Source organism: Camelus bactrianus, chromosome 26 (genome assembly GCF_048773025.1).
Source record: "Camelus bactrianus isolate YW-2024 breed Bactrian camel chromosome 26, ASM4877302v1, whole genome shotgun sequence".
NCBI classification, from domain to species: Eukaryota; Metazoa; Chordata; class Mammalia; order Artiodactyla; family Camelidae; genus Camelus; species Camelus bactrianus.
The window spans coordinates 11,158,684-11,180,866 of record NC_133564.1 but is presented as its reverse complement, the minus strand read 5'-3'; the positions used below and the strand labels follow the sequence as shown (position 1 = coordinate 11,180,866).

The 22,183-nt window shown below is 44.2% G+C and overlaps 1 protein-coding gene across 4 annotated transcripts in view; it reads left to right on the top strand.

The window, feature by feature from the left end:
• ASB5 (ankyrin repeat and SOCS box containing 5) overlaps positions 1–21,451 on the top strand; it is a 64,060-nt gene extending 42,609 nt beyond the window's left edge. For 3 of the 4 annotated variants that reach the window (XM_045515518.2, XM_045515517.2, XM_045515516.2), the window contains 6 exons: positions 13,704–13,783; positions 15,217–15,324; positions 16,012–16,162; positions 16,308–16,442; positions 18,419–18,610; positions 19,404–21,451. In XM_045515518.2, the coding sequence (XP_045371474.1) occupies positions 13,704–13,783; positions 15,217–15,324; positions 16,012–16,162; positions 16,308–16,442; positions 18,419–18,610; positions 19,404–19,531 (794 nt within the window). In that variant the 3' untranslated portion in view covers positions 19,532–21,451. The remainder of the gene's footprint in view (positions 1–13,703; positions 13,784–15,216; positions 15,325–16,011; positions 16,163–16,307; positions 16,443–18,418; positions 18,611–19,403) is intronic. The other variant, XM_074353382.1, reaches the window with a different exon arrangement.
• The last annotated feature ends 732 nt before the right edge of the window (positions 21,452–22,183 follow it).

The window sequence follows — 22,183 nt, the reverse complement described above, 5'->3', positions numbered from 1 at the left end:
ACGTTTGTGTTCCAAATTTAGCTTTTAAAACTCTCAGAAGGTGATCCAACTTTTCAGTGTTGCAGAATTTCTTGAAAAAGTTTACTCTCGCCTATGTGTGGTTGTGTACATTTCTATCATAAATCCTTCTTAGATTTCAACTTTCCGTTTTGAAGTATCTGTGAGTGTTAGGATTTCTCTCCTGTAGAATGCCTCCGTCTCTTTGATGATTTCCAGAGTCCTTCTGTGAAGCTTTTCCAACCTTAACATCACTCAATCACTGAGGATTGGTTACCAGACCAAACATAGGTCCCCGTGTTTTCAGACACATTAGCGTTGTTAAAATAGAAATAGAATGGCTCCTGGAAATAGAATTGCCCTGTTTCATCTCCTACATCCTTCCTACAGGGTTTAACATTTCATTTAGCCTGCATGGGTAGTAATGTTATGCCATCTCCAATCTATAATATAGCTCAGAGACTTTTTCTGAGGCATTTTCCGAGTCCATTATCTTCTATGAAATATAATTTTTATAATTTGCCTTAGTGGTTTGTCTACCACTGGTTTGCTTTAAAACTTCTGCCTCCTCACAGACACTGATGCAGTTTCAAAATCCACGTTTGTACTTGCCCTAGGGAAGATGCTAGATTCTTCTATATGTCTAGAGATTTCACAGTGCATTCTTATTTATACCATCGTAGATACCCAGCATTTAAATGATTTTGTCCCAAGAAGATTCACTTCACTGAGCATTTTTAATGAAATCATACAGCTGAGCCTAACTGACTCAATCTTCTGTTCCTTATTTTTTCCAGTAAATTAACTGAAACATTTTCCTTCAATTCCATGGAGTTGCTTTTTAAAATTATTTATACTTTTGATGTATTTAAAAATTTTTGGAAGAAGTAATTGTGATCTCCTCAGTCTATCTGATTATTTGTGTGAGTTATTTCATGTATTCCGTAGGCCAGCACGCATCTCAGTTAACCAAGTAAGTGGTTATGGTCAAATCCAGTGCCTTCCCCTTCCCTCCACCGCCCTGGAAATTTGCTTATCATCTCCCATGTGTTCTTGGGAATTCCATATTCAGGTCACTCCCTGACATTGTTTTGCAGTTCCCATTATAGCAGGTGCAGCGGTAGACCTGCTGAACAATAGATGTATGTGCCCAGAGTGCACACAGCCTAGTGGAGGGGACAGATGTAGAAACAGACCATTGTAAGACCAGGTGTCCAAAATTATTAAGACCAAAAAATGCCCCAATTCGCATAATAAAGCATCCTGTTAAAACTAATATGTTATTATTATAATAACTAATGTTATTATTTTATAATAAAAGAAAAATAAATGCAAAGCCAAAAAGTCAAAAGCTTAAAGTTGGAAACAAAGTAAGTATTTGCTTTTACTGTGTGGCTCCTCACCCACCCCTTATGGGTACCAACTGGGGACGAAGAACCCACGGTCAATGACAACTGGCTCCTGTAAATACCCTGGACTGAACCAGCCCCTTCCTTGATCACCCTTCAGGGTTTTCTCACCACTTAGGAATGTCCCCTCTCCACTGAGCTGGCCCCGAGCCCCAGTTTTATTGGGAATGCCTGGTCTCCTTTGTGCTAATATAATATTATGGGAAAGCTTCCCAAAGCTCACATACCACATTGCCCTTTGTATGTTAGTCCTAGACTCTGGATCAAGGAATATTAGAGCCAGAAAAGCCCCACCTTCTCCCAGCATCTCATTTTATAGAAAAGGAGACTGAGGTATCATCATGCTATTTGCCCCAGGTCACATAGTTCCTAGGATTAGAAATTAATCCAAGATAAGGAAAAGATATTCTTGGTATTCACCCATGATTACTTTGAAGTAAGTACTGGCAGTGTTAATACGGCAGCGGATAGCAACAGGGAGTGTGTGGGAAGTGACTCCACTCCTGAGATGGTCTTTCTCTTACCCAGCTCGGAAAGGGAAGCCAATACCCTGGTAATTTTTTTTCTGTGTATACCAACAGAAGGTAGAGCCTAATAAATCGTGATTTAAAAATGTAGATAATAGAGTCTGTGACCATTCTTCATCTAGACCAATCTCAGTAGGTTAATACCGTGTAACAGGATCACCAGCTCAGTTAATCCTCGGAGCCCTGTCTAGTTCAGCGCCGGCTCCGACTCATGGACCGTGTGCCTCCTTCAACTTGACGCACCAGCAAAAAATACCAGGCACAGGCTCCGTTTTTCCTCTCTTCTCTCCAGCTGCTCTTTCCTCTGCCTTTTAGGGTGAAAAATCTCCGCTGTTCTTTAAATTGACTGCTGACGTCTTTTGGTCCAGAAATGACCTCCAGAAAAATCACAATAGGGAGCTATGTCTATATAAATAAGAGGACTGTGATTCTGTAGGGAAGCCAGCTCTAAACTTAGGTCCTTACAAGATGAAAACATGAGCCAGCTCCCAGCTGACCCTAATGCACAGGCACTATTTATTCCTGAGGACGGAGGAGGCAGGCTAATTGGTCACTGATCACTGCTGAGCCTCCTGGCTGCAGCGTCATCTGTTGCTGTCCTCAGTGGGCGATTTTGCATCGGATTGATCTGTAGACAATTCAGACAGGCTTTCGTGTCTTAAGACAGCTCCTTTCTATTCTGTTTCCGACTGGGAAAGGTGATTTTACACTGTTTTTTTTTTTAACTTTCTATATCACGCAAATAGTTAAATACTTCTGGCGGCAGCTGAGTTTCCACTTTAAAAATAGAAAAGCTCCTTATTGCTTTTCTGGCCCAGCCCCCACACCTACCAACCCAGCTTCCAGGGTTTCTGCACAGAGTTCAATGTGAAGGCCCTCCTCCAGTTAGCACAGAGGGATCTCTGTGAAAGTCTGAAGGGGAGGAAAGAGCAGTTAGAAACCCAGTCGCTGACATCTCTTCCGGCTGGAGCCCTTGCCCTGTGACACCCGGTGGTCCAGGCCGGGACGTCAACCACACGATGCCCGCAGACATTGCTGTTGGAGAGACCTGCATTAAGCAGATCCTCCCGAAAAGAAGGCTAGCGAGTGTAGAAGAATGTTCTTCTAAGCGAAAAGCTAGCTGGGGTGTTCTGACCAGTCAAGGTTAGTAGAGCAGCCCTCGCAAATCTGTGGGTGCCCTGAAATAAACGGTGTTGACCTGTTTTTGCAAATACTAACTTGGAAGCTGGGCGCTTTCCAGAACGCGGACTCTTGACACGTTCAAGGTATGGCATGGCCAACGGCTGCACTGTGTCTGCACTTTTTAGCGTTTGGAAAAGGCACCTGCTGACTCAACTCCCGTGACTGTGTGTTAAACACCTGGGTAAACTCGCAGGCTCTGGGTTGTTTACCTTTCTGGTTCAGAAGGTGTTTCTAAGTTGGCGCAGGAACAAGAAAAGCAGCTATTAAGCAAGAAAAGACTGTTTCGAAGCAATTAAATATAGAAATTTTGAATCATTTGAATTGAACCCTAAAGTAGGTTTGGCGATGTAGGCAGGAAAATGAATAGAACCACTTCCTTAAATCACTCTGAAACAGAGGTCTTAGTTTTAATAACAGAAAATGCGGAAACGATAGAGGAGAATGAGTGTCGTACCGAGGAGCTGTGTAAGGAGATTATTCTTAAAAGAATAACCTAAGTGTAAATTTTAGTAGAACGTCAAAATGGTCGATGGTCAACTTAAAGGTTGAACACGCAGATTTAGAGATAAAAATGATCCCCTGCTCCCCCGAAAACCCTAAGAGTTGTATTTACTATATAATGGTTGGGGTCTGAATATTATTTAGAAACGGTTATAAGTTTTTAGAACATGCAAAGCATATTTTCAAATAGGATAAAATATTATCATTTCTTTAAAAGACTGAGAAAGGAATCTGATGCCCCTCCGCCCACCGCAGTAGACGTCTCCTTCTAATTACTTTTTAACAACACATTATCAGGAAGGATTAAGAGCAAATTAGCTTGGGTAGAAAGTGGGTGACTACACAGAAGAGGGGTTAACAGTGTGATGAGCGTTACTGAGTTCTTACTCTGTGTGGGCTGCGCTGGGTGCAAGACAGCCGTAATAAGGAGTCGTCACTCTCAGCATCCTTAACGTCCAGGAGGAACACAGGCAGTCACTGTAGAACAAAGGTCATTCTGTCGTTTCTCACACAAAGAGTCAGTTACCTAAATATACACTTGACTGGGGGTAAGAACAACGTCACAGAGTTGGACACGATGGCAAAAAATTTAAAAATAAGTACATTAATTCACCTGGATGCGTCGCACACATCTTCAATGAAGATAGACTCCAGAGGAAGTTGAGGATAAGCTATAAAATTATATTAAAAATCAAATTTTGTGTGAAGAAAAATTGTTTTACACAAGCTTCTTTGACACAGCTTAAATATATTGAAAATATAATAATAATAATAAAAAGAAATGCTCTATGCTTTGATTAAAAAAAGACAAAAGTCCTGGCAAACTTTCATTAGGTTTAACTTAGGTTTTTCCAGCACTCTTGATGAGAATGTCAGTAAAGCCAGCCTTGCTGGAGGTAATTTGATGACATATATTGAAATTTTAAGAATTTACCCTAAGAAGATAGACACATTTGCAAAAATAAGAAATAATGTCGATTCTCCCAAACTAAAAGCCACCTAAACATCATCTAGTAGAGGATTAACTAAGTAAATACCAGTGCACCTATGCAATGACCTACAATTCTACAGTAGTTTAAATGGCTAATGTATCATATATCTGTTACTTAGAATATTGTAGAGTTGTATTTTGTGAAATGGAACAATGACCATGTGATACCCATAAATGAATGCGAGGAGTTAAAAGCAATATGAATAGTAGGGTTGCATCTTAATTTAAAAAAAAATGTGTATTTAGAAACAGTTGAGAAGAATATACAGGCGTTTGTAATGGTTCTATTTGGAAGATAGCACTGTGATTTTTTGTGCATTTTATAATTAATTTACTGTCCTGTTTAATGCACCACGTTTATAATCAGGTGACACGGTGCAGCTCGGGGGCTGTTGCTGTAGTGCAGCTACCGTTTCAGACAGGCGTTGTTACGCTATGAGAATGTAGGAAGCAGAATTCCGCGGTTCTCACTTTCGGGAGGTAACTCTCCTTTAATCAGCACGTCAGTTCGTTATGATACTCCTTATGAACGCATTACGAGTCGGCAGCCCACAGAGTGCACTGTGAGTTCTGGGCTTGAAGAGAGACTATTGTATCATAAAATTTCATCGAACCATCAAAAAAGCTGAGTTTGCTTCATGCTTTGTCGGTTACTGCTTGTAACTTGAGGCAAATTGTTCCATCTCTGTCTCCGCCTGCTCGGGCAGCCATTATAAAACCCGCAGACTGGGGGCTTAAACTACAGAAGTTTACTTTCTCACAGCCTCAGAGGCTGGCAAGTCCAAGATCAAGTTGTCAGCACGGTCAGCCTTTGGTCAGAGGTCCCTTCCCAGCTCTAGAGAACTGCCTTGTTGCCGCGTGCTCGTGTGGCCTTTCCTTGGCGCCTGATTGTGGGGGGGAGGTCTGTCTTTCTTTTTTCACAAGGCCACCAGCCCTGTCAGATTAGGGCCTCATCCTCATGGCCTCATTTAACCGAATTACCTCCTAAAGCCCTGTCTCCAGACATACATTGAGTGTTAGGGCTTCAGCATTAGCATTTGGGGTGGGAGCAGGGGAGAGAGTTTATTCCTGCTTTAATCCATTCAGGCTGTCTTAACAAAATACCACAGACAGGTCAGTTTAGAAACAATGGAAATCTATTTCTCATGGTCCCGGAGGCCGGCAGTCCCGAATCAGAGTGCCCGCTCCTGAGGTCATGTTCTGGTGAAGACCCTCTTGTGGGCTCAGTGTTGCCCCTCCTCCCTGTGTCCCCATGTGGTGAGGGGCCAAGGATCTCTCTCTGGAACCCTTTATAAGGCTCTAATCCATGCATTGGGCTCCACACTCATGGCTTAAGCACCTCCCAGATTCTCTGTCTCCTAAGACCATCATGCTGGGCATTAGGATTTCAACATAATAACTTTGGTTCAGTTCAGTCCATAGCACCCTGAATCTCAGTGCAATGAAAATGATCATTTTATTAAGCTTTAGCAAGTTTTATTAAGGACATGCTTTGTGTCCCTCACTTCTCATGCAGGGTCATTTAACCCCAACGACAACAGAGATCCAGTCCAGACATGCCCTCCTCCACAGCCCGTTCTCACCCCTGATACACAGCTCCCCACGGCCTCTCGGATGGGGTTCTTGTGCGGATCAATGGCATGATGTCTGAGAAAGCAGAAAAGCTCGCTGTGGATCAGCGGCGGGGGAGCCTCTGATTTAGGAATATCCGAGTTTGCAGACTCAGTACTAGCAGTGTGGCAAGGCCAGCATCAGTGCTCCCACACAGAGGAGCCGAGGCGACCGGAGCAGAAGGCAGACTGCTGCTGGGGCCATCGGGGATGTTCAGAGGATGAACATTGCAAGATGGGCGGGATGGAGATCCGGGAGAAGCCGTTCTCGTCTTGTGAGAAAGAATCTTGCTCCAGGAATTGACGTGGTCGAACATGCCAGCCTTCTTTAGCTTCCAAGTTAAATCTGGCGGCAAGCCCCCGTGCCCCGAGCTGCCTGGGAATTCCATCTTTTCAGTCTTGTCTCCCCGTCTTCTCCCCCTTAGACGTGGTGCAGAGGTTGGCGCCGATGCTGCCGCCCTGGGGAGACACCACCGGCCCTTAGGCCACAGGCCTCCTGCTGGTGGACCCTTTGTCTAAGCCCCTTTCATCCCTGCATCGTTACCCCCTCTTCTGTGTAATCACCCACTTTTTATCCAGCAGATCTCTTGCCTCTGCCACACTAAGGCATGTCACTGTGTCCTGAAGGGGACACAAGAGCCCAGAGCCCATCTGGTGCCTCTGCTCTCATCCCTTCTCAGGGGCGCGGCCAGAGTGTGGACGGGGGCCCTGCTGTTACTCAGGACCAGGGAGAAAAAACCGTCGCTCTCACTCTCGGTCCTTGTCCATCCCTTTTGCACCTTCCTCTTCTCTCACATGCCCCCTCCCCCTTTTTTCTTCTTTCTCTTCTTCTCCGTCTCCCCCTCCCCTAGTGTACCTTCCCCCCACCAGGAGCCTAACTCTTCTCTTCAAGAAGCCGGCTTCAAGCCAGTTCTGCTGCTGGGACTTAATCAGTCCCTGCAGGATGAGCAGGAAAAACACAGACCAAAGGACCGAAACACAGATACACTGCAGTAAATTACTCTGCAGAAGAGTGTTGAGTTGAGGGAAGATGATAGAAAAGCGAAAGAAAAAAGACTGGGGGAACATGGACAACAGGCCAGTGTTTAGCTTCCACAGGGGATGCTGTGAAGGTCGGTAGTAGAAAATAGAACAACAGTCGAATCCATATTGTCAGTGATCTTTCAATCCAGGACAAGAACGTTAGACTGTATTCAGTGGGGAGCCATTAACGTCTCTGAGCCTGAGAATGAGAAGGTCGCCGAGGTGGTGTCAGGGCAGCCACGTGCTGCTGTGGAGACTGGGCATGTGTGCGTGGGGGCCTGGCTGCCCCAGGGGAGGGGCGCCCTTTTCCGTTTCCCAAAAGGCACTGCATGGGCTAGCCGGAACTCCGGTGCATTAATGTAAGTTTAATTCCGTGGCGGTATTCAGGCAAGATTGGTGAGATGGAGGCTGAGGGAGGCCATTCAGGAGGGTAGAGTCCAAGCTGAACTCAAGTGGACACAGGCCATACTTAAGTCATCTTTGTGTATCTCCAGCCTCCAGGAGGGTTCCGAGTGCCTTGTCCACGGATCACCAGAAACGTTTAATGAGTGGATAAATGGTGGGTGGGTCTGGGGCACAGGATTATTGCTTCAGGGAGTACCCCGGGGCCCATCAGTGGGGAAGGCAGAGGAAACGGAGGTCCCAGGGGTGAAAGAACTACCAAAGCTCACAGCACTCGTGCCCGTGCTGGGCGCTGACCTCGGGGCCGGGGACGGAGGCCGGTGGGCTGGGCCCGGCACTGACAGTCAGTGAGGGCCGGCCGAGGGGCTGAGTCGTCTCCCAAGGGCAGCTCTGATTCCTGAGGCGTGTCTTCAGTACTCTCTCTCTCTTGATTTTTGGGTATTCATGGGGCAAACCACTATCTTCAGTTTGTTGGAAAATTTGTCTTTCTTGAGATAAACCACAGCAGCACTGTTTCACTTATCTGTTGTTTTTTTTCTGTTCGGGCCCATACACTGTCTTCTTATGAGATGATGGAAACGGGAAAATCGATCAGAGTAGATGGCACGTCCATGCAAGTCAGCATACACACCTGAGGTGCCCGGGGCGCAGCTCCGGCTGGTGGTTTCCGATCCGAGCTAGCATCGTTTTCAGGAAACGAAAGACGAGGACGTATTCTGAGAACGAAAAGACAAGGGCCGTCTCAATCTTTGAAGAGACTGGTTTTGGCAACACGTTACTTCCCTGCTTATCAGCCATCTCCTCAAGGATTTATGTGGCTCTGTGAATCTGCTAAACAGAAAAGTACATGATCAGGGTCAGTAAATGCCTAGTGACTTTAAAATTATTTTATAAACTTGTGACTAGGGGTGGGTCAGATATTTTTGAGTCTGAAGCTTATCCACATTTTTGGATCTTCTTCGAGACAAATAACATGAAGTTGCCCGCACAGTCTTAGAGGGTGGCCGTGCAAGTTATGGGTACTAGACCTAAGTTTTATTGGCTTCACGGTGAATCTATGGCCATTATGAGGAAGATCGTTGATGTAATAGTTCAGGGAGCTGTACGGGTATTAGCATCTCCCACTCTGATTCATATATGAAGATGTCATGGCTTTTTGGCCGTCTTGTAATCCCATTTGTGACAGCTGTCCTGACTTTCCTGTTTTGAGCCCCCTGGGGAAGAGGGGGTGTGGCCCAAACCCAGAGAGCCATCCATCTGCTAAATTTGCTCTCAGATGAGTCTGCTCCCCACCTCTGCCGACGGAATTAGGGTGGGGACAGGCAAAGACCTTCTGAAAAATACAATGCTCTCACCACCACCACGGGCAGAGATCTAAGTGTAATACTTTTATCTTGTGGCAGAGCACATACTGTAAAGAGAGAAAAAAAAATGAGTTAGGAATAGCTGGTTTCTCAAAGAGCAGTGAACAATAAGAAAAGGCAATTTTGAAAATAAATCAGATTTTCAAAAGCTGTTTTTCTTTTTGGATGTGAAAGGTCATGTTACAAGGAGCTCAGAGCGCCATAAAATGGCCGAATAGAGCCAGCAAATTACAAGCGATTTTTTTTTTAAGCTAATCAAAAAAGATATGAGTCGGATTTACCTCAGCAGTGGCTGGCTCGAAGTGCCCTGGGGAGATGGTGACTTAGGTATGGTACGGACCCTTACCGATCTGTAAATACCTAAGAATGTGAATGTTTTTACTCTGTAACATGATGTTTACAGGCAGGGCAGGCTCTCTCCCTGTAAATAATATACCAGATGCCTGGGAACCAGTGTCGTTTCTAAATATAGTCAGTCACCTTCTGTGGAGCTGCGGAGAGACCACAACTGTGGGCAGCGATCAGCCTGGTGAAAGTTACAAATATTTTGTAAAACAGTTTTCACACTGTATAATTTATCCTAAGGAGTTAAACTGAACTTTTTTTTTAAATCTTAGATACCTAAAGTTACTGAATTGTTGTAAATGAAGATGTTTATCTTTTGTTTGGCCTTGAGAAAGCTTATAAATTTTTCTAATATAAAGCATATCTGTATGGAAAGGTAAGATATTTAATATTGAACATATCTGAATAGAAATTTGCAGTTTCTGAATTTCAGATTTTGAAGGGGAGAAACAGGGAGGGAGGGGTGAAGGTTTAGTTCAAAACAGAAACGGGAGCCTGATGTGTCCTTTGATTCCCCTGTGTTACCAGATTAATTCGAGAAATTCACTTAAGGAATTACAAGAAAGCAGATGAGGTGGGGTTGCTTGGGAGTTAAGTAAGCAGAATGCAAAACAGAAAGCTCTTCCCCGAATAGTGTGCATGTGCTGAGTCACTTCAACGGACGGATGGGTCTTCATGTCTCATAGCTGACGGGAAAAGCATGCAGGAGCTGTGCTGATTGTTGGCTTAGATGCACTTGTAAATCATTCCGTTGCTCTACGTGCTTTACTGAATTAAGCTGATAGCACTGAAAATCATGTTGGTCAACAGATGCTGTGATTTATGACTTGAGTTTCCCTAATTTTGGAGGAAAAGGATTGTTACCAAACATTCATATTAAAATCGCCCCTATTTGTTAGTTCTTACTTGGCAAAGAATGCTGGGTACTATTTCTTGTGCGTTTACATAGCAGGCACTCACTGTGGGTGCTCGTTTCTAATCCCCCTGAATCCTGTCACACAGGCAGGACTTTTCCCGTTTTATGAGTTTAGATACTTCCCAAGGACCTCTGCCCTGGAGTGGGGAGCAAAGCCAGGCCTGCCTGGCCCCTCAGTCTTTTTCATCCACGAGCTTCTGGGCTCTCGACCCCATGTCGTTTCTTACTTCCTCCTGGTCTCTGTTTCCTTCCCCTCCTCCTCCTCCTCCCACTCCCAGCCTGCCCATTCTTGAAGGCACAGAAGGCAGCAGGGGTCCATGCAGGTGAGCAGGAAACAACAGGGCAGTCACTCCTACAAGCCGCGCCCCTGCCTGAGGCCGAGGGACCCCTCACCCAGCACTGTACTTTCTGGGTGGTTTTGTCACTGACCACCGCCCGCCCCGTGCTTTCCTGCAGACTGCTGTGACCTTTCACCCCTTCCTGCCGGTGAAGGTCGCATTGTTGGCAATAACAGCAAATGCACATATGGAAATCTGGCTTCAGCTTTGTTTCTTTCACCTTAACAAACTTAAGTCTTGGTGATAAAGAGAATGACAGTGGGGACAGAGAGCTGTGTGACAGTCTTGGGGGAGAAGTGGGGGCGGTGATACGGGAGGTTCTGCACACACTTACATTTCTTGATTTTGGCCCTGGTGTGGCCTATTTTCTAAATGACCCTTTTCCTTTTTTACACTTTTTGTGTGTGTGTGTGTGTGAACACCAGCAAGCAGTGTTGAAATTGTTCAGAAGACTAATGCAGTCATTTCAATGGAAAATTGTATGCAAAAGTACTCGTCAGCTGCAAATATTGTTAGCTTTGCTGCCCCTTAAATGTCTCCATAATGTACTAGAAAGAAATGAGCCCAAAATGAACCCCAAAGGCCATTTCTCTAGGTTTTTCTCAGTCCCAGCATCTGGTTAATTGCCACATTAGCTAGTGACAGTGGAAGAACAGACAGTGGTGACAAATTGGCGCCATATAATTCAGCATACAGCTTTAGAGATAAATTAGGAAAATGCGATTTATCGACTCCTTATACAGGAAGGAACACAATCATTATAAGTATTATAAGTGAATACTGAAATTCAAACATATATTTAAACATTGATTACTTAAAACCTTACTAATTTACTACTGCTCTGCTGATTGAACTGAATGCAGTGGTTTCACACACACTGTTTGGAAACAATACTATAATTTTCTTATTTAAATGTTCATAATGAAAACATAGATATTCTCAAGTCCTCCGGAGTTTCACTCTGCAATCAAGCTGTTTGCTTAGTGATCAGACAGGCAGAGGTCAGAGGTGCATGATTTTGAAAGCATCAGATTTCATCCCAGAAGCTGGAACTTGGCGCACAGGTGTTCCCCCAAAGAATGTTATTTACGATGGTGACTCTTGTGTTTTATTTAGTGAGGACATAATATTCCAATTTCTTATAAATTATTATTTTGTCACCAAATTTTGTTCTATCAACAAATATTTACTGGCATGCAGTAATTCGATTCTGCTTTTAATGTAACATAGGAGTGCTGCGTACTAAAAACAAATAATACATAAAAACTGGTAACCATAACTCTTCTTCCAGTTGAGAACTCAGAGCAGGCGATGTGCGGCTTTCCCGTTTTTTTGGATAAGCTAGAAATAACACTGGATGGAAAAGCACAACGACAGTGCAGTGGAGTGAGGAGCACCAGCCCTGGGGTTAGACTGTGTGACTCTAAATGATTTCATTTCTTCCACATAATTGTATGGACCTCAAAGGACTGTGAGAACTAAACCGGATTTGCACACAGTGCTCAGCCTAGAATCGTGCGCACGGTAAACACTCTTCAGCATTAACCGTGGCTTCCACAGCAGGAAGAAGAGAGATCTGCACTTTGAGTGAAACCCCGTAATACTGTTGGATATAAAAAGATCCGCTGGCATTTGACTTCTGCCCTCTAAACAGGTTCACTTGCTCATTTCATCAGCCTTGTGATGTGTCCTGCACTTTATCCAGTAGAATTGTTTGGACCTCACTTGTGGCAAAGTTCCACTGTGAGACCGTCGTGCAGAAGCAGGGTTGTATGTGGGGGCTTTTGCAAGGGTATGAAGTGTAGGAGTGGCGAGGTGGTTTCTGAGAGTGCCACATGTTACTGTGTTTCCAGTCATTTTCCTGACCTATTTAAACAAGCTTTAGACATGCTCTTCATGGAATCTATGTTTCTGACCGACAGCTAGATGACTTTATTTAAATTGCACTAGGATCGATCAGCAGCTTTTTTGTTTCTTGGGTTTTTTTAATTTCTATCTGTTGCATCCCATGGATCCAAAAAAGGGGGAAGAGGTAACAGACAAGGAGACAGATATTAGCAAACATTACATCCGGGGAGATTTTCTCTCCAGTCAGCATTGCTTTGATTTATCAGTGATACCCATTAAGTGAACGTTTTTCTTATTGGCATCGTCTCGTATTTCATCATTCCAGCGTGATCTCTCATGTCCATTAAATCAAACTGGCAGCGCTGGACCTGTTTACAAGAAAATCACTGTGCACCAACTCAGGATCTTATAAAGCCACCTGGGTGGATGGACCACAGCAGGGAAGGGTGGGAGAGAGGGTGTACCTCTGCGTGGTGGCTGGGTGCCGAGAAGGGCATCAGAGAGAAGGAAAGGGGGCTTCTACATGGAAGGGCACTGATTTTTCTAATGGAAGAGGCACAAAGGCCTGTCAGGAGAGAGGGTGGTGGGGGGCATGGCAGATCAATGCTTTATATCCACCAGAGTGCAAGGTCGGAGGCTTCCATCCGCCCACCACGGAGCAGAGAGGACCAGTGCCCCCTGCGTGAGCCCTTGCACACCGATGACAGACTGCCGCTCCCAACCTGTGACACCCAATTTCTAGGACCCACTTGGCTTGTCCGAAGTTTCAGGACTTAGGGCTCAGCTCCTTGGAACAGTTGCAGCTCCTTGGAACAGTTGCAGCCCCTTCACCCCTCGGGGCAGGGCAGTTGGGGTGCAGAGAGCAGGGGAGCAGCAGGGTGCCCAGGAGTGGGGAGCGGTGAATGTTCCAGCTGCTGTCCCAGCTGACACTGCCAAAAAATTTGTTTTTCTGGGGTCTGCCCAAAAAAGCGTGAAACAGAGTGGGGTTTTTTTTGTAGCAGATCTAGTGACTTTAATCCTCCTCCTTTTTGGAGAATAATTCAAAAGATACAGCAATCCCAGGACATGCATTGTAGCCCTCTGGATTTGGAAACTGCAAATCCAGGTCCTCTGGAGAAGCATGCATTTCCCAGGACCTTGGTCACCTTGCTGCACGCGGACTCTGACTGGTGTCCATTTCACAGCCATGGACTGTATCTGTCAGGGCTTACCCTGACCCACAGGTTTCTATTCTCTTTCTTTTCTGACAGGTTCCTGGGCAGATCGGTCACCACTCCATGAAGCAGCAAGTCAAGGTCGTCTTCTCGCTCTGAGAACATTATTATCACAGGTAAAAAGCGTACATAAACTTTACAATATGCCCCTGTCCCAGGAGCGTAGAGCATTCGTTGTCAATAGTAATCAACTCAGAAATAATACCGTTGCTTAGTGTATTTTAGTGATCTTTTTATTTTAACTCATATTATCAGCCAAGTCCAAAGTTCTTCATTTATCTTTGAAACTTCTTTTTAACTATTTTGGTCTTATGTCTTAGTATTTCAGATTTCTCATACAGTACATTTATTCATTGATAGGCATAGTTAAGCAAGAAATAGACGTATGCATTATTCATTATGCATTTAAAATATGCTTAACTCGGTACAATGTGTAGAGCTAATCGCAGGCTTAGTTCATTCATACACCATCCAAGAAGGGGTAATGATACCGGAAGGCTAAGCAGTCTTTTTCACATGATGGTGATAGGTAACACGTTCCGGGGAATTGCCTGTGAAAACTACAGAACAGTTACGCCTACCCCTGTCTGCTTATCACACTCATGGGAGGGAAAAACGGAAAACACAGGCTCCTCACCAAAGCAGGAGGGACCCTGGCTTGGCCAGCGAGACTTAAACACACCCCCAGGTGCTTCCCAGCGGCACGGAGACGGGAGTTTTCTCGGCTGGCCGCGAGGGAAGGGAGGGTCGTGTCGCCACGCGGAGGCCTGGGCTGCAGGGCACCCAGATCCAGGCTGGCAGTCTGGGTGAATCTCAGCCCATCTGGGCCTCCTTTTTCTCACCTGTGAAGGGAGGAGGTAGGACAAGACCCTCCCTCGGGGCTTCCAGTTCTGTGATGACCGTGGGACTGTGTGGTTTGCTCATCACCTGATGAAAAATAAAATAAAAACTGCAACAACGTCACCAACTTCTAAAGGGTAGCCTGCCCCTGAAAGCGTCATGCAGTTCTCGGAGGGGAGAGGAGTCTCGGGTTATTTGCCAGTTTGCGCCTCGCGCCGCGGGCGGGCGGGTGGGGAGGAGCCCCGTGGGAGAGGGCCTCTGGCCTTCGCGGGCCACGGCTCTCTGTAGGGGGGTAGCTGATCTGACAGCCCCAGTCCAGACAGGTGGTCCAGCCTGTAAACGGTCTTGCGTTCTACCAAAGAAACCCAAAATGACAATAGCAACCAAGACAATTCATGAAGACAAAAAAAAAAAAAAAAAAAAAAAAAAAAAGAAGAAGAAGAAGAAGAAAGCAAAATTTAAAGAAAATATTCAAAATCTGCTGGGCAAACCTCTCCCGGCAGAGCCGGGTGTAGATATGACGGTGTGACAGTGAGGCTCGGGGCTTCTGACCTCTGGCTCTGGGCCATCTGAACCGCTGTTCCTGCTCAGCTTAAACCCGATTTGCCTGAGCGTCTCTGAGCTCGTCTGTAACTCTCTAATGACAGTCACAGAGAGGACTGTATACAACTCTTCGCTCATGTTTCAAACTTGTCCACATCCTCCTCAGGGTTACAATGTAAATGCAGTCACCATAGACCACGTCACCCCGCTGCACGAAGCCTGCCTCGGCGATCACGAGGCCTGTGCCAGGACGCTTCTGGAGGCCGGAGCTAACGTAAGTCCCTTTAAAAAGCATTGACCGTTTCCCACCCACTGGCGGAGAGAATCATGCCAAGTTCTCATTTTGCTTCGTTCTTCCTTAGTAGTTTTCAAAAGTAGGACAATAAAAATAAAGCTCTCAGATCGCCTCCCTGCACTCTAGGAAGGCTTTCCAGTCACTGCAAAAAATGGAGCTGCATAACAGAGGACGTTCCCCAGGCTATGTCCTGTGTTCGTGATTCTGAACAGCAGTAGATGGACATCTTTATGCCCATAATGTCTGCTCATCTTTTCGATGATTTTTTTTTAAAATAAATTTTCAGAATTTCCAATTTAAACTGCCACCAGCAAAGTGGCTTCATCACAGCTCTCATCACTATTACATTTGCTGACTCCCCCTAATTACAAAGTACCTAATCGCCGAATCCATTTCTGTGTATTTGATTCTCGAGTATTTTTTTCCCCACGATCTTCACTAGCTGCACGCCCAGCCCTGTGGATCATCCACGCGTCCGATTTCTCTTTATCTCTTGAAGTTTCCCAGCTTTGCTGACTGACGTGTGTGAGCTGAGTACACTTTGTCGTCTTCACTGCGCACACCTTCCGAGTTACCTCTGTTCCCAGATCACGTGCCTTTTTACGTGCCCACCAGGGACCGCTGTGCGATTCTGTGACTCACTGTGGGAGCTCTGCTCTGCTGTAGGTAAACGCGATCACCATAGATGGCGTGACTCCGTTATTCAACGCCTGCTCGCAAGGCAGCACGAGCTGCACGGAGCTGCTCTTGGAATACGGCGCCAAGCCGCAGCTGGAGTCCTGCCTGCCCTCCCCCACGCACGAGGCCGCCAGCAAAGGTACCGGGGCGGGGTCCCTCGGCAGCCCCCGGGGCTCCGCTGGCCTTTCAGGGAACGGCCTTGCGGGGGAAGCTCAGGGTGAGGTGCGCGTGTCCCGGGACAGGCGTTAAGAAAACGCACGCTCGCCTCCCCTTTCTGTTGGCAGGTCACCACGAATGCCTAGAAATCCTGATCTCCTGGGGCGTAGATGTCGATCAAGACATTCCTCACTTGGGGACCCCTCTCTACGTGGCTTCTATGTCCCAGCAGTTCCACTGCGTCCAGAAGCTTCTCTACGCTGGTGAGTTTCTGGACAGCATCTTCCGTTCTGTCCGCGCGCACAAGCACTCACTCAGCTCCACATTGATTTCAATAACCTGTTTCAAAAAATTATATCTCGTGGCTAAACATGTTCTTATTCTAAGCATTCTCACGTGGAACGATACAGCCCGTGAAAGGAACCTCTTTCATGGTATCTCCACTTGGCCTCAGAGCTCCGAAAGCCCTCCTTGGAAAAGGGCATAAAATTAAGATCCTCGCGGCTGAATATAATGGTGCCACGTACGTGTACTTCTGTGAACAAATCCATCCAACAAAGTTCTAGGGATGATAACCTTATCCTCTACCAGCCACAGGAACTGCTGCACTCGCCAAACTCCATTCTCTCTGACCCTCCTACCCGAAAGACTCACTAACTGCGTGAAAAAAGCCAGTTCCTCAAGGTTCATCTTCAGCCGCAGGAAACGATTCCTAATCCTGTGAGACCGTGGCGGCCGCTGCCACCACAGGACTGGGAGCCCGGGGGCACGTGGCCCTTGTCTCTTTCCCGCCATCTCTTTTCTCTAAATATTCGCAAAATAAGTAAATGGATTTCTGTGCTTTTTATTGTTTATGACACTCGTTTGGCCTCTGATACACACTGATGTATATTTTCAGTCACCGCTTTATGCGTTACTCACATCATCTTGGCTAGATTAGAAACCTCAAGCAGCTTCTGCATGTACTGTTTCTTCCCTATTACATACAGATCATTGACAGATTGTTACTTTCTGTATAAATTAATAGAAGCAGAAGAGTTCACTCTTTGTCATCTTTCTTCACTTTGCTAGCCATATTATTCTTTTCCAAATATTTTATATTGGGTAAAAAAATGGAAGACGTATTGTTAGTAATTATGGATTGGTTGTTATTCTCAGGCTCTGTTCTCCCATAAAGTTGATATAACCAACAGAGTTTATGCTTTCTCTATGGAGATTTTGTTATGGAATAGAATTTTCTCCACTAAATGTTTTATATTTGATTTAAAAATATTGAAAACAGTTACATTTATTGAAACTTAAAAGTAGCAGAAGGACTGTCAAGGGACTCTTAAAATGTACGGCTTCTCACGAACATCATTAGTTTTACCGACGGTATCAGAAAGCAGAGTTGAAAAGGACTTAATGGATTTTTATTAATAGACATTTCTTGGTGTTGTAACCATTTATGCACTGGAAAATGGGATTATTATTCTTTACAATATTGAACAGTATGTAGTCATTGCACACGCATCAGATGACCACCATGTGCCAGGGGCTTATACGCAGATAAAATAACTATGTAATAGGTACTTTAACATCTAAGGTTTTTTAAAAATATAAGCATTTAAAAAACTGACTTTGCATGCAGACATATAGTGCACCTTTCCATGTAAGAGGCTCAGAGCCTTTTAATGTTTACTGAATTAAACTACATGAGACATGAGAGGAAAATCTATATACATTTTACCGCAAGAGCTCACATATTTGATGCATGAGTTTTCCAAGAAGCCAAAGAGCTCATTGCCTTAAAATAAATGAAAAGAATAAGAGCAAAAACCTCCTGAATAACCCTCAGAACTATCCATCACGATGAAAATGCTTAAGAGTCGACCTAATTGTGCACTCTTCATAGTACTAGTTAATATGATTACTTTCCCAAACTGTTTAAAATTTGTTTTAATTTTTTTTTATTATGAGATCTTTCAAGCATAGGGGAAAATATCCGAGCATCCAACAGAAGTATGCACCTTCCATCCAGATGGACCATGTTTTAAGACTGAGTACACGTATATAACGTATGTCTGAAGTATGTGTATGAACTGTGCATGGTGATATATATTATACATAAAGAAATAACTCATTACAGAAGGAGCTGAGGTCCTCTGTGTGGCTGACACACCCGCCTCCCCTTGCTGATGTAAGTGATTCGTCTGACAAATTCTGTCCATATTGACCACCGTTCCTTATTTCCACATAGGCGCTGACGTACAAAAAGGCAAATACTGGGATACCCCGCTACACGCCGCTGCTCAGCAGCCCTGTACGGAAGTTGTAAACTTGCTGCTAGAATTCGGAGCGGATATCAACGCCAAAAACACAGAGCTTCTGCGACCCGTCGACGTAGCGACCTCTAGCAGTCTGGTGGAAAGACTGTTGCTTCAACATGAAGGTAAGGAGGAGACATGTGGGCATTAAATTTTTTTTTTTGCCTGAAGTAGATGAAATTTAAAGACTTTTTGTTGGCATGTCATGTAATGATGGCATAACATTTGGAATAGTTTTTGAAAGAAGATAATTTTTTAACTTAGGTTCCAGCTATAAAAAAGATACCACGGTGATTGTAGTTTTCTTTTTTCTCATCCTACCTGACTTTCATATTCCTTTGGTTAAGTTAAATCTGTTGTTTGTTTTGACAATAAACAATATGCAATTCTGTTTAATATTTGCTAATAAATATTTGAAAATGTGCCCCATTTTATGGGGGTATTCACCATCTGTGACATGTTCCAGAAACAATCATAAAGTATTTTTGTTCTAAAATAGAAATCCTAAAGCCTGGTCTAGACACTACAGTGAAATTTGCTTTGGCTTAAATAGTAAACCTAATTTGAGGGAAAAAAAATTTTTAATTCCCCTTTCAGTGCATACCTCTTCTTGGGGCTTTTGACTGAATATCTCCTTCAAAAAGCAGAATTTGCCTTTGAGGCTTTACATGCAGCAATAATTTCATAAGCTTGAAGATAATGTGTTAAAGAACATGCATGGACTATACTTCAGTTGTAATAAAGTCTTATACATAAAAGCCGTACAAAGGCTTATATAAATTTCCCTAGGGTAACGGTCATACTACCCTAGTTTACTGCAAAACTAGGGGTTTGGGGGGGGGCGTGATTTCACATGTCTTACAACACAGAAAACCCTGTTTTGATTTTAATTAACAAACACTTCTGCGTCTCTCGCAGCCACCCCCAGCCCTCTGTGCCAGCTCTGCCGACTCTGCATCAGAAACTGCCTAGGAAGGTCCAGGTTGCACCTTATCCCACAGCTCCAGCTGCCGACCTTGCTGCAGAATTTCCTACAGTATCGATAAGGCAGTAAAATAATTCTAAGTATCTGAAAATCAAAAATTTCTGTCATCTGCGTAGTGTACATTTCATATTAAAATATGCTACAGCTAGGGTAAAGCGAAACAAGCAGCCCCAGGCAAGGAGCGACATGGCAGCCTGCGTTACCGCGTGCCAGTGTGCGCTGCTACTTCATGTGTTTGCACTGGTTTGGACTATAATATTTAACACATCTACATATTATTAGCTGCTCCCTTATATCCGTTTGTTGATTTAGAAAAAAATGAGAAATTCTCCATTTCATTTTTTTTTTAGAGTGAAACAGAAAAATGTGAACCTCTACTAAAAGTATTCATATATTGTATTTCTAAAGGCCTATATTCTTCAAATAATGTGTTAACATTTAAGTTTTGGCAACTGTAATTGTTTATCTCTGTATTTTGATATTAATACAAAGTAGAGTATGGTTTAGAAAAGAGAAACATAACCTTTTTGAAATAAAGATGACCCTCATTCAGGAACCCACCATGTCCAATGTGCACTTGTCATTATAATAATCAGTTCAGTAAAGAAAAGGTGGGTTGCCCCAGAGACCCCACTGGTCATATCGGCGCCTTAAGTGGACCTATTTCCAAAACCGGTAGGACTCAGAGTTACCGCTGCTGCACCCTCACCTGAGGGGGTCTGGAGCATGAGACACCTGCTCAGGCTGTCTGAAGACCCTTCCTTCTCAAGGGTCGCCTCTCAAGTCTCCCTTCCTGCTTTTATGCATCTCACTCCAGGCTTCCTCCACTTGGGAAACTGCTGATGCCTGGACCGAGGAACGTGAACTTCATGTCTAATGGATGAAGACACCCTGGGTCACACCGCAGGGATCAGGGCAGTCCGAGGCTGTCAAAAACGGAAGATAAAAACGCCTTAAATTGTGAGGTTTCCAAAGAAAAGGAAAAGGGAGTGCCACTTAGCAAATGTAGAAACCTTAGAAATTTTACCTGTTTGTAGGCCTTCATAGCGGTGTCTCTAATCCTCCATCCGCAATCATGGGTCTGGGGGAGGCGGTCCGAGGGAGCGCTGGAGGCCGGAGGACGCTGGTGCGCGGCGTCCTCTGCCGGGGCGAGTGCTGCGTGCTCTCGCCTGCTTAACTGTGCTTGAGTGCGACATAAAGCACCATTTTTGAAAAGTTACACCTGCTCTGTAATTTAGACTAGATTTGTGTCTTTTATGGATTTAGAAATAAGATAATCAAGATAACACTATAAAGGAGAAGGAAATATTTTGATGAGTTTTTTAAATTTATGAAATTTTCATAAAACATTTTGACCACTTTTGATAAACCAGATAAACCAGGGGCCTGTTTTCCTTTTTTCCTTAGCTCTTGGCTGACTTTCAGAGACATGTGGGGAATAAACTATTATTGTACACAACCTCCAAGTCACTAAGATTGCATTAAAAACCATTTGTTTAGATTTTTAAAAGTAGAAATAAGGCTGTAGTGCGTTTAAGAAATGGCTTCTATGTGGCAGAGGCTTTTAAGTGAGCCTGTTTTACTAAATAATTTCAGCCTAGCAAATTTATAATATCCTCAGAATAGTGTACATCTCAACTTTTTTTTTTATTATAGAATAAACCTATTAAATATAATCAGGTATTAAAACTGCGTTTAGTAAAACAGCTTTCTACTAATCCTTCCCCTGAGTCAGAGGCAGTCTCGGAGTTTAAGAGTGATACAGCGCATCCTTCTTCATTGGTCTTGGGCCAACAAAAGAAGTAAATATCAAATATTAAAATAAGGATAGACACTTTAAAATTTTAGTATGCTGGTACCTTGTATCTTAGTTTGAGTACAGTTGTCTTCTCAAAGAAGTGTTCTAATTAAATGTATCTTTGTTAATATATTAAAGTGTGATATTTATTCCCTGGAATAAAACACTTTTTTCCTGTTCTAATTAGTACTTGATTTTGTAATGGAAGGTGATGGAGAACATGATTCCGTTGCCCTAGCTCTGTTTACCACTGGTTTTCCGATCACTGTATCGCGGGACAGTGAGAACAGAATGGTGCAGACTGAAAACAGTACCTCGAAGTCTCTTAATCCGTACCTTACTGTATACGCATATGGAGGTCCAAGGAGAGAGTTCCACAAAGGCGAAGACAAAACACAAAAACAACCTACGGGTTTCCTATACGTCGGGTGGGGTTACCTCCTGATTAACCTACTGTAAGTTGAAAATACCATGTTGAAAATGCACTTAAATTAATGCACGAACCTACGGAATATCATAGCTCAGCCTGGTCTACCTTAAATGTGCTCAGAACCCATACATGAGCCTACAGCAGGGCAGCACCATCTAACACAAAGCCTGTTTTATGAGAAAGCATTGACTACCTCATGTCACACATTGAGTACCGTACAGACAGTGAAAAGCAGAGTGGCTGGGTCCAGGACGGTTGTAAGAGCATCCGCTGTTTCCTTCATGGTCAGCGGCTGGCTGGGAGCTGTGCTGCTGCCCAGGACCCGACAGCATGTTCCTGGTCCGGGGGGAAGATCCAAGTTCAAAATCTGAAGTGTTGTTTTTACTGAAAGCACATGGCTTTCACATCATCGTAAAGTTGAAAAATCGTTTGGTCAAGGACTGTTTTTGACATGAAATTAAAGAAATAGAAATAAATAGTGGGGT